The sequence below is a fragment of the Phaseolus vulgaris genome, chromosome 8, assembly GCF_000499845.2.
Source record: "Phaseolus vulgaris cultivar G19833 chromosome 8, P. vulgaris v2.0, whole genome shotgun sequence".
NCBI classification, from domain to species: Eukaryota; Viridiplantae; Streptophyta; class Magnoliopsida; order Fabales; family Fabaceae; genus Phaseolus; species Phaseolus vulgaris.
This window is the reverse complement of record NC_023752.2, coordinates 38,242,113-38,252,995: the sequence shown is the minus strand read 5'-3', so window position 1 is coordinate 38,252,995 and position 10,883 is coordinate 38,242,113. Positions and strand designations below refer to the sequence as shown.

At 48.0% G+C, this 10,883-nt stretch overlaps 2 protein-coding genes across 2 annotated transcripts; both read left to right on the top strand.

The window, feature by feature from the left end:
- The first annotated feature begins 3,402 nt into the window (after positions 1-3,402).
- LOC137825072 (uncharacterized) lies at positions 3,403-3,858 on the top strand. The gene has a single exon (XM_068630747.1). The coding sequence runs from the start codon at positions 3,403-3,405 to the stop codon at positions 3,856-3,858; it is 456 nt and encodes a 151-aa protein (XP_068486848.1).
- Positions 3,859-6,269: 2,411 nt separating this feature from the next.
- Positions 6,270-7,460, top strand: LOC137825070 (uncharacterized). The gene has a single exon (XM_068630746.1). It carries the CDS (start codon positions 6,270-6,272, stop codon positions 7,458-7,460), a length of 1,191 nt encoding a protein of 396 aa, XP_068486847.1.
- Positions 7,461-10,883: the final 3,423 nt, after the last annotated feature.

Genomic DNA, 10,883 nt, shown 5'->3' with positions numbered 1-10,883 from the left:
CTTAGACGTTGAGGTGAGTTCTAACCTATGCGAACTTCGAGTTGATCTTCGAAGATGAGCGTAGTGGTGAGGAAGGTAATATTGGCGTCTGCCACGCTCTTCCAGAAGAAGCACAGATCCTTGTCCAAAGCACCCATGCTGTCAGGACTCCTTGGCCTCCTGAAGCTTCCCTTGGACTCTTTATTCCCCTTGTTTACCCAATACAAGGGGAAGCCGTCGAGCAGCGAGGCGTCCTTGTCGTTTGGGCGCACCTGGACAAACTTGCCTTTCCAATCTTTGTAGGATTGCTGGAAGATAGAGAGGATCGACCTCCCAGCAATCCCGTTCAGACTCACCCACAGGCGATCTCCCGGGTGTTTGGCTTCGAAGAGGAAAAGAAAAACGTCCACTGACGCTGGCAGCCCCAGGTGGTCGCACATGATCTGGAACGCCCGCACGAACGCCCAGCTGTTGGGATGGAGCTGGGCGGCGGCGATGTTGAGCTCGGTAAGTAGCTCCCTTTCAAAACGAGTGAAGGGAAACCTAAGTTTCACCTTCTTGAACATGGTGGTGTATACGAAGCAGAACAACCCGCCGTTGTTCCCTTTGTCGTCGGCGCACACTGGCATGTCAGGGGGGCAAGGTAGCACCATCATCTTGTCGTCATGCTCCTTGTGGAACAACAGGTGAGGCTCGTCCCCTTTCTTCAGTCGAAGAACTGCCCCAGCAGAGTTTACTGAGGAGGTTTCCTTCAGCAAGTTCGGGGTGGCCCATGGGTATAATTTTTTGAAGTCTGGGGAAGGAACGGAGGCTCCTCCAGCGACAGGTGGAGTAGCCTGAGCCGGGTTAGGGCGGGAGGTTGCAGGCCTCTTAGCCTGGGAGGAAGAAGCACCAAGTGCTCGCGGTGGGTTGTGAGCTTGAGATGAAGGGTTTCGTGACGAGGGAGGAGGATTTGGGGTGATCTTTGAGCGAGCCATCGCGGAAGCTGCAAAGGAAGAAGAAAAGAAAAGGTGATCAGGGTTCGCAGAGGCTGACTCGATCGTGAAAGAAAGGTGAAAAACGAACGAACGAAGGTTCGTTGTAACGAAGACGAAGCCCTAAGTTACGAGAAAGGAGAAATGGAAGAAACAGCCCACAGCGTATGCACCAGACAGTTAATGGATGATGCGAATCGGTTAAAATGCAGGAAAAATCAGCAGAAGAAATAAAGGGAGTACCTTTTTATGATCGGAAGAGCGATGAAGGAAGTTGAGGATTCAGGAGGTTGAAGAGCGTCGTGAGCTTTTGCAGAAGAAACTTGAAGCGTTTTGAGGAAACGAAGAAGTGATGGAACAGTAGAAGCGAAATGGGTTTAAGGGTTTTTCGAATGGGTTTGGGAAGCGCAAACGACAATTAAAGGTAACCGTTGATGAAGCCACGTGTCGAGCGATTGGAGGAGTGGTTGGTGGAGCGTCAGGAAAGCAGAAAGTACAACCGCTTGGAATTCTGCGCCAGCGCCACGTAGATCGATATTGACGTGACTCCTTTAGTCTTTTCGCTGGACAAGTCTTCGCTTAAGACTGGGGGGCTTGTGTACTGCCCTGGTAGTCGGAAATGATGACGTGGCATCAAGTTACTGCATAGGCGTGTTGATGGGACGCCTGGCTGGCAGAAGGGAAGGAAGTCGGGGGGCTCGTGTAGTCGCCAGTTATTAAGTTGGCGTGCTCCGATCTCCAGCACACCAGAACCGGCGGTCACCGGGTTAAAGATGAAGTCGCTAGATGTAAACCCAGGCGACCAAGTGATTAGAGATCGCCGAAACAAGGACATCGCCGGAGATGAAGGCAGATAGACATTTCCCAGCTGGCCAGAGGATGAGGTCGGGGGACAGCTTGCTTGAGCATACACGGTGTAACAGGTGGTGCAGATCATGAAGGCGGCCGGCGAGACCTCAGGGAAGGTGTGTACGAAGGAACCCTAACTCGCCAATCCAGAAGAGATCGCGCTCCAAGACAACTATGCACTGAGTAGTATCATGCATAAGTAACTTAGCCAACGGAGAGTCAGAAGTAGCGCCCAAGTCAAGGAGGCTCCAGATGATGGCACGTGTACAGCTGGATGCGAGCAACGTATCCAGATGTGTAACTGCCAGGAGAGAGAAAGTGCCCAGGTATATAAGAGTTCTCAACGAACTTCTGAGGTACACGCACGTTCAGATTGTCTTCTTTACGCTTGCGAGTTCTTGAGTATACTGAGAGAGAACTGGTTCACGGTTCCTTGAGAGAGTTCTTGAGTTTCACTCTTAGTAATTGGTGGATCAGTCACTGACTTGGGCGTTGGAGTGCGATCGGCCGCAGCGGCGCCGTTCTGTTCTTTTGCAGGTTCTTGAGGTGGATCGCGGCGAAGGACGGAGGCAAACACGGCGCATACGTCGATCCAAGTTTGACGAGGCAAAGCTCCAGCGTTTTGGTCAACAGGCAGGATCAGTTAGAAAGAGAATTAAAAAGGTTCTGCAAAGGTTTTTCAGTAGGAAAATAGATATGTGCTAGTTCTTGAAGAACCTTGTGCTGGATGAAGGTGTTGGTACTGTCTTGGAGCAAATAGAACAACTGGTTTATGTTCTTGCAACACAATTTCAGGTGTAATCTTTCCCTTATTCGTTCTTGTAATAGGTGTAAGTGTTAGTCACTCTTGATAAAATTTCTTGGAGTGCAAGGTGTCCTGAAATAGTGTTTTTCCAGCCTTGTTTGTTGAAGTTCTTGTAGGGTTCAAGAACTGTTGTGTATGCTGTAATTGATTGTATCTATTTTAGTGGATTCCACCTTGGAGTAAGGTGAACTGGACGTAGCTCTTGATGAGTGAACCAGTATAAAAATTCTCTTGTGTTTCTCTTCTCATCCCTGCACTTATTTCTGAGTTTTCACATAATCTGTCAAGAAAGGAATATGTTCTTTTGAATCTAAATTTGTTAACTCTGGACCTGATTAAATCTGCCATTCTAGCTTGTTAATCAATTTTCTAAACATAAATCAAGCTACTGTGTGAATCTGTAATATGGCTAAAGTGTGAATTGTTTTCCTTGACTGAACTGTGACATTTGTTCATTCCTCTAGATGCTTTGTGTTAAGTAAAATTGATTAATCTTGTGATACAATCTGCAACTTTATAAGCTGTAAAAGTTAATCAATTTGTTTATGCTATTCTTGCTATTTGATCTAAACCTTGTTGATCAAGTTCTGTTTTTGCTAAAGTCATTTGTAAAAACAATCTGTTTCATTTAAAATCAATATGTTCTTTTCATCTCTGTTACACTGTAAATCAGTTTCTTTTGCGAAAATTTGATAAGCTCAATTCACCCCTCCCCTCTTGAACTTAGACATTGTTTAACTCTAACAATTGGTATCATAGAGCAAGGGCTTGTACGTTACTCAAGTGTGTGCAGAAATGTCTGAATTCAAGATGCCTTTTGCTGAAGGAGCGTCTATCAACAGACCTCCCATGTTCGGTGGTGTTAACTATGCTTTCTGGAAAATCAGGATGAAGATTTTCATGGAGTCCATTGATATCGGTATTTGGGATGCAGTGGTCAGTGGACCTTTTATACCTATGCAGGTTGTCAAAGAAGAAACTGTGAAGAAGCCTTGGTCTGAATGGAATGAAACTGAAATGAAGAAGGCTCATTATGACTCCTTAGCCAAGAACATCATCACCTCTGCACTGAATATGGATGAATTCTTTAGAGTGTCCCAATGCAACTCAGCTAAGGAGATGTGGGAAGTACTGGAGGTAACTCATGAAGGCACAGATGATGTGAAACGAGCAAGGAAGCATTCACTCATCCAGGAATATGAACTGTTTAGAATGCAATCTGGAGAGAGCATTGCAGATGTGCAAAAATGATTTACACACATTGTAAATCATCTCACTGGTCTTGGCAAAGTGTTTGACAAGGAGGAGTTCAACATAAAAGTGTTGAAATGCCTTGATAGAAGCTGGCAGCCTAAGGTAACAACAATCTCAGAATCCAGAGATTTATCCAAGATGTCCACTGCTGCACTCTTTGGAAAGTTTATGGAGCATGAACTAGAGCTGAAAAGATTGAAAGAATAAGAAACTGTGGAGAAGAGAGCCAAAGGAATTGCCTTGAAAACTACCATGGAACATGATACAAGTGAGGAAGAAGAGAATCATGAACATGATGAGACATTGAGTCTGCTTACCAGAAAATTCAGCAAATTTCTTAGAAAGAAAAACCGTGATAGAACTCAACAAGAAAGAGGTATTCTAAATCCAATGATTCAAACTCTTTTAATTACACTTGCTTTGGATGTGGTAAACCAGGTCATATAAAGGTTGATTGTCCAAACAATCAAAACAAAGAAAAATCAGCAAGCAAGAAGAGTGAAAGAAGCAAAGGCAAAAGAGCATACATCTCTTGGGAAGAAAATGATGTATCCTCATCTAGTGATTCCTCAACCGAAAGTGAAGAAGCAAATATTTGCTTTATGGTGAATGATGAAGAATCTAACTCTGATTCAGTAAGTGATTTTTCCACTGATTCTGAAAATTATGATCAGCTGTTAATTGCCTTTAAGGAAACACATGATGAAGCAAACAGATTAGCTGTCATTTGCAACAAATTGAATAGAGTAAATAGGGTAGTTGAACCTAAGGTCAAAGCTCTTGAGGAAGAACTGCACAAAGTTAAAACTGAATTGGTTAGCCTTGAATTAACATGTTTGCATGCATCAATAAAAACCTGTGATAATTGTAAGAAGCTGGAAAAACAGGTTGATTATTTGTTAAAAACACTATCAAATTTCACCAAAGGAAGAGAAAATCTTGAAACTTTATTAGGTTCACAGAATGTTGTTTTTAATAAAAATGGTCTAGGATAAAATCCTAGAATGAAAAGCAATGTGAAAAAGCTGTCCAGTTTTTTTGTTCCTTCCAAAACAGGTTTTTCCTCTTTTAGCTGTTCAAATACAATGCATTATGCAACTTGTTTTTATTGTATGAAGTCTGGACATATATCTAGAACATGTAAAGCTAGAAGGTACCTTGTTCCTAAAGGATTGGCCAAATGGCTTCCTAAGGAAAGGTATTGTACCGATCAGGTCATCGGGTGTGATGACGTGGCAGCAAGCGATAATATAGGCGTGTTGAACGGGACACCTGGCCGACAGAAGGGAAGTAAATCGGGAAGTCAGTATAGTCGCCGATCGCTGAATTGGCGTTCTCCGATCTCTAGTATGCGTAACCGGCGGTCACCAGAGTTGCGTCACAGTCACCGTATGTGAGTACTAGGAGATCAGGTGGTTAGAGATCGCCGGGGAATGCTAGGAGATCGGGTGGTTTACACACCGCCGAAAGGGGCACACCGCCGAACGATCAGGAAAGTTGTGCACCAAGTTACTCCCTATATGGATAACTTAGTCGAATGGCGAAAAGAGTAGAAGTAACGCTCAAGTTGTGGAGGCTCCAGATGGTGACACGTGTACAGCTGGATGAGAGCCACGTGTCTGGAGGCGTAACCGTCAGGAGAGAGAAAAAGCTCAGGTATATAAAGAACACTTAACAGACTTTTGAGGTACGTTTTCATAATACTTTTAGTACACTGAGATTCACTACGCACGGTTCCTTGAGTTGAGATATTCTCTCTGAGTTTTTGGTGATTCTTCCACTGACTTGAGCGTCGGAGTGCGATTGGCCGCAGTGGCGCCACTTTGTTTTCTTCAGGTTCTTGCGAGGAATTAAGACGTGAAGAGAAAAAGCTAGCGTGGTGCGAAGCTGATCCAAAGGAAGGATCTTTGACGTGGCAAGACTCTTGCACTCAAGTCAACCGGCAGGATCATCAGGCGCCCACCGTGGGGCCGTGTAAAACGTGTTTCCCATCCACAGCGTGAGTTTCTTGAACTTTCTGCAGTTCTTGTGTGGTTGTGTTTTGGTGCAACCATTTTCTGAAGTTTTTCACCGTCCGTTTGAGTTTTCAATCGGTAAATCGAGGTTTTTACCGTTCGTTTGAGTTTTCGATCGGTGAATCGGGGGTTTTAGTGGAGAAGCAGGAGGTTCTTGTTGAGATTGCGAGTTTCTGTGGAAGTTTGAACATCCGAATCGATCGTGTGCTGTCGCGGTTGTTTTCTTGGAAGTTTTCGAAGTTAGAGAAGTTCTGACCGATTGATTGCTGGATCAGTCATTCCGGTGGTGAAGGTTCTGGTTGTTGGAGTTTGATCTGTTGATATTTCATGCGAAAGATGAGAAGTACGCGTCCAAGTCCCGTTGTGCCAACTGTTGAAGAGAGCGTCGTAACCATGGCGCAAATGATGGAGATGATGCGCACGTTGCAAGAGAATGTGGAGGCGTCGCGCGTTGAGCAAGCGAAGATGCACGAAGACCTGGTCGCATCTCAGGCCAGAAATGAAGAGCTCAGCAAGGCTAATGAGGAGCTGCGTCAAGCTCTTCACGAGCAGAGAGGACGCACAACCGATGAAGAAGTTGCACCGTCGTCACCACCCCGCGTTTTTCCGATGCCGTTTGCTCAGGCAATCATGGACAAGGCGATCCCTGCGAGCATAGTGGCTGTGAAAGCCTCTTTCACCGGCGTGGAGGATCCTGAAGCACATCTCACCGCGTTTCATACGCAGATGATGCTGCCAGGGGGCTCAGACGCAGTTTATTGTAAAATGTTCATGAGCACGCTCCATGGAACAGTGCTGGAATGGTTCGTCAGCCTGCCTACAAGCCACATAACCAGTTTCCAGCAGTTCTCTAAGCTTTTCGTCGACCAGTACATCGTGAACAAGGCGCCACCTATGGTGTCTTATGACTTGTTCGACGTAAGGCAGCATCAGGGAGAGTCCCTCAGGGACTATCTGAATAGATTTGGAGCACAGATAGTTCGCTTGCCTGGAAAGGATGAGGAGATGTTTGTGCACGCCTTCAAAATGGGCGTGCTGCCTGGACCTTTCAGCGAGCCGCTGATCAGGAGCCACCCCGCCACGTTTGCTGAAATCCGGCGACGTGCTGTGGCTCACATCACCGCTGAGAGCGAGGTTGCAGAAAAGAGAGGGAACGTGGCTCCTACTAAGCCACGGGCCCAAACTAGAATTCAGCCACAGAGGGTGTTAGAGACGGCGGCGGCCAAGAAGGATCAAAGGACTCGCCATCCTTACGATCCAAAGAAAAACAAGGGGAGAGGGTCAGGGCGCCCTAGACGGTTCAACCGCCCCCCGAGGTACGAGTTCGTCATGGGATTGGCAGACCTAATCGCCATCCCCAACATAGCTGCCAGGCTTAAAGTGCCTGAGAAAGTTTCAGAAAAGGTGTTGGGACCAAAACCGGATGTATGGTGCGAATTCCACAAAAGTTTTGGTCACTCCCTTGATTCGTGCTTGGCCCTGGGTTACCAACTCGACGAGTTGGTCAAGTGCGGTTTTTTTGAAGGATTACCTGCTGGACAACAAAACGGGGCAAGCGTCGAGCTCCCAGTCGGCGAGCAGTGAAGGCCAGCAGCATGAGGTGCCCACTCACGGCGAGATCCACACCATAGCCGGAGGTTTTTCAGGGGGTGGATGTACTGCATCATAGAGGAAGAAATATGCAACGTCTGTGATGGCAGTAGAAACGTTTGAAGATCACTCGCCGGATGTGGACATTACGTTCACCAAGGAGGACCTCAGGGACGTTGTGCCTTATGACAACGATCCCATAGGTGTCTCGCTAGTCACGGCGGGAAGGAAGGTCCACCGGGTGCTGGTGGATCAAGGAAGCTCGGCAGATGTCATGTTCTGGCCGACTTTCAGCAAGCTGCAACTACCCCTTGACCAGTTAAGGCCCTATGGAGGATGCTTCTATGGGTTCGCTGGCGACCAGGTGGAGGTCTTGGGGTACATTGAGTTGAGAACTACATTCACGGACGAGGCGGCCTCGAGAACGGAGAAGATCAAGTACCTCGTCGTGAATGCCCCCTCGGCGTATAACATTCTGTTGGGAAGGCCGACCCTCAACAGGATAGGAGTTGTGCCCTCAACAAGGCACATGAAAGTTAAGTTGCCGTCAATAGAGGGAGTGGTGATCACCATAAGGTCGGACCAAAAGGAGGCAAAGAAATGTTACGAAAATAGCCTCAAGACTAAGAGGTCGGTGACCTACATCACCACAACACCGCCTCCCGGTGTGGAGCCCAGGCCAGCAGAGGGGCGGGTTGTTGATGCGGCGATGGAGGTGATCACTGAAAGAGACGAGATCATGATGGACGCCGAGGCGGGGGGGAAAACGCCGGTCAGGAGGAAGAGGCGAGAAACCGCCTAGAGGAGGCTAGGGAGTCGGGAATCGCCAGGGCGGTGATCGCCAGTGAAACCAGGCCAAAACCCGTCGAAGAGTGGCTTGAGAGGGAGATCGGGGGTAAGGTCTTCAAGTTGGGGAGATCTTTGGAAGGCGAGGCACAAGACCAGATCGCCAAGGTGATAGAAAGGCATCTGGACGCTTTTGCGTGGTCTGCTTCAGACATGCCGGGAATCGATCCCGATTTCTTGTGCCTTCACCTAGCGATGGACCCTAGGTCAGACCAGTGCGACAGAGAAGAAGAAAGTTCAATGAGGAGAGAAGACAGGCGATTAGGGATGAAACGCAGAAGCTCCTCGTCGCGGGCCATATCAGGGAGGTCCAGTACCCTGAGTGGTTAGCTAATGTGGTGCTGGTAAAGAAGAGCAACGGGAAGTGGCGCATGTGCGTTGACTTCACGGATCTAAACAAGGCTTGTCCGAAGGACTCGTACCCTTTGCCAAGTATAGATGCCCTAGTCGACAGTGCAGCAGGGTGCAAGTTGTTGAGCTTTCTGGACGCCTTCTCGGGGTACAACCAGATTAAGATGCATCCTATGGATGAAGAAAAGACCGCCTTCATGACTGAGAGATCGTGCTACTGCTACAAAGAAATGCCCTTCGGGCTGAAGAATGCGGGGGCCACGTACCAAAGGCTGATGGATAAGGTACTTGCGCCGATGCTAGAGAGGAATGTACAAGCGTACGTTGATGATATGGTCGTGACTTCGCTAGAAAAGAGCAAGCACATCTCAGATCTTGAGGAGTTGTTTACCACGATTGCCAAGTATAAATTGAAGCTAAATCCCAAGAAGTGCATTTTTGGCGTGGAAGCGAGGAAGTTCCTGGGTTTCCTCTTGACTGAGAGAGGAATTGAAGCAAATCCTGATAAGTGTGCTGCCATTTTGGCGATGAGAAGCCCGGCTACCGTGAAAGAGGTGCAGCAGCTTACAGGTCGGATGGCCGCCCTATCTCGTTTCGTGTCAGCTAGTGGAGAGAAAGACCATCCGTATTTCCAGTTCTTGAAGCGAAACAATAGGTTTGTCTAGACGAAGGAATGTGAAAAAGCTTTCGTGAAGCTTAAGGAGTATTTGGCGAGCCCGCCGGTTCTGTGCAAGCCTTTGGTGGGAATGCCTCTCAGCTTGTATTTTGCTGTAACTGAGAGGGCGGTGAGTGCGGTGCTCGCCCAAGATCAAGGACAGACCCAGAAACCTATTTATTTCGTTAGCAAGGTGTTACAAGGCCCAGAAGTAAGGTATCAGGCCTTGGAGAAAGCCGCGCTGGTGGTTGTATTCTCGGCGAGGAGGTTGCGCCACTATTTTCAAAGCTTTACGGTGCTGGTGATGACCGACTTGCCTATCCAGAAAGTTTTAAAGAAGCCTGATGTAGCTGGGAGAATGGTGAAGTGGGCAGTGGAGCTGTCGCAGTTCGACATCAAATATGAACCCCGAGGACCGATCAAGGGGCAAATTTTCGCTGATTTTGTGGTCGAGCTTTCTTCAGAGGCAGCACAAGTTGAGGGGGATGATTTTCGTTGGGTACTTTCGGTGGATGGATCGTCCAACCAGCAGGGCAGCGGTGCTGGAGTCATTCTGGAAGGGCCCAACGGCGTGCTGATAGAACAGTCCCTGAGATTTTCCTTCAAAGCCAGCAACAATCAAGCAGAATATGAGGCGTTGATTGCAGGTATCTTATTGGCTAAGGAGATGGGAGCTAAGGTGTTGGTGGGCAAGAGTGACTCGTTGTTGGTCACGGGGCAAGTAACAGGCGAGTTCTAGGCCAAGGACCCGCAGATGGCGGCTTACTTGGAGTATGTGCAGGAGTTGAAGGGTTCCTTTGCCTCGTTTGAGGTGGTGCATGTACCCAGGGAGCAAAATGCCCGAGCTGACTTGCTAGCCAAGCTTGCTAGTTCGGGCAAGGGGGGTAGGCAGAGGACCGTTATTCAAGAAACTCTGAAGACACCCAGAGCGTTTGTAGCAGATCACCAGGTTCTCCAGATAAGTAAGTCGACGGAGAGAGTGGCGAGGAGTAACAGGTCCTTGACCCAGGAGACCTTGAGAACACCAAGGATAAGGGCATGTCTAGGGGAAAGGGTGAACATGGCACAGGTCTGCGCTACACATAGGCCAGACACGTGGATAACGCAATACCAGCGCTGCCTGGCAGATGGCGTTCTCCCGCTGGATCCAACGGAGGCTAGGAAGATAAAGAAGAACTCTAGCAAGTTCACCCTGATCGATGGCGAGCTGTTCAGGTTTGGGTTTACACACCCACTCCTAGTATGTGTGCACAGAGAAAAATGTACAAGAATTATGGCTGAGCTCCATGAGGGTATATGTGGGAGTCACATCGGGGGTCGAGCTCTGGCTGCAAGAGCTCTCCGTGCAGGTTATTACTGGCCAAAGATGAGGGAAGATTGCAAGAAGTATGCTTAATGTTGCAAGCAATGCCAGCAGCATGCCGATTGGCACAAGGCACCCCCAGAAGAGCTGAAGTCTATTTACAGCCCCTGGCCGTTTCATACTTGGGGAATTGACATTCTGGGACCCTTCCATTGGCGGTCAGGCAGATGAAGTACTAGGTAGTGGCGATTGAATACTTCAC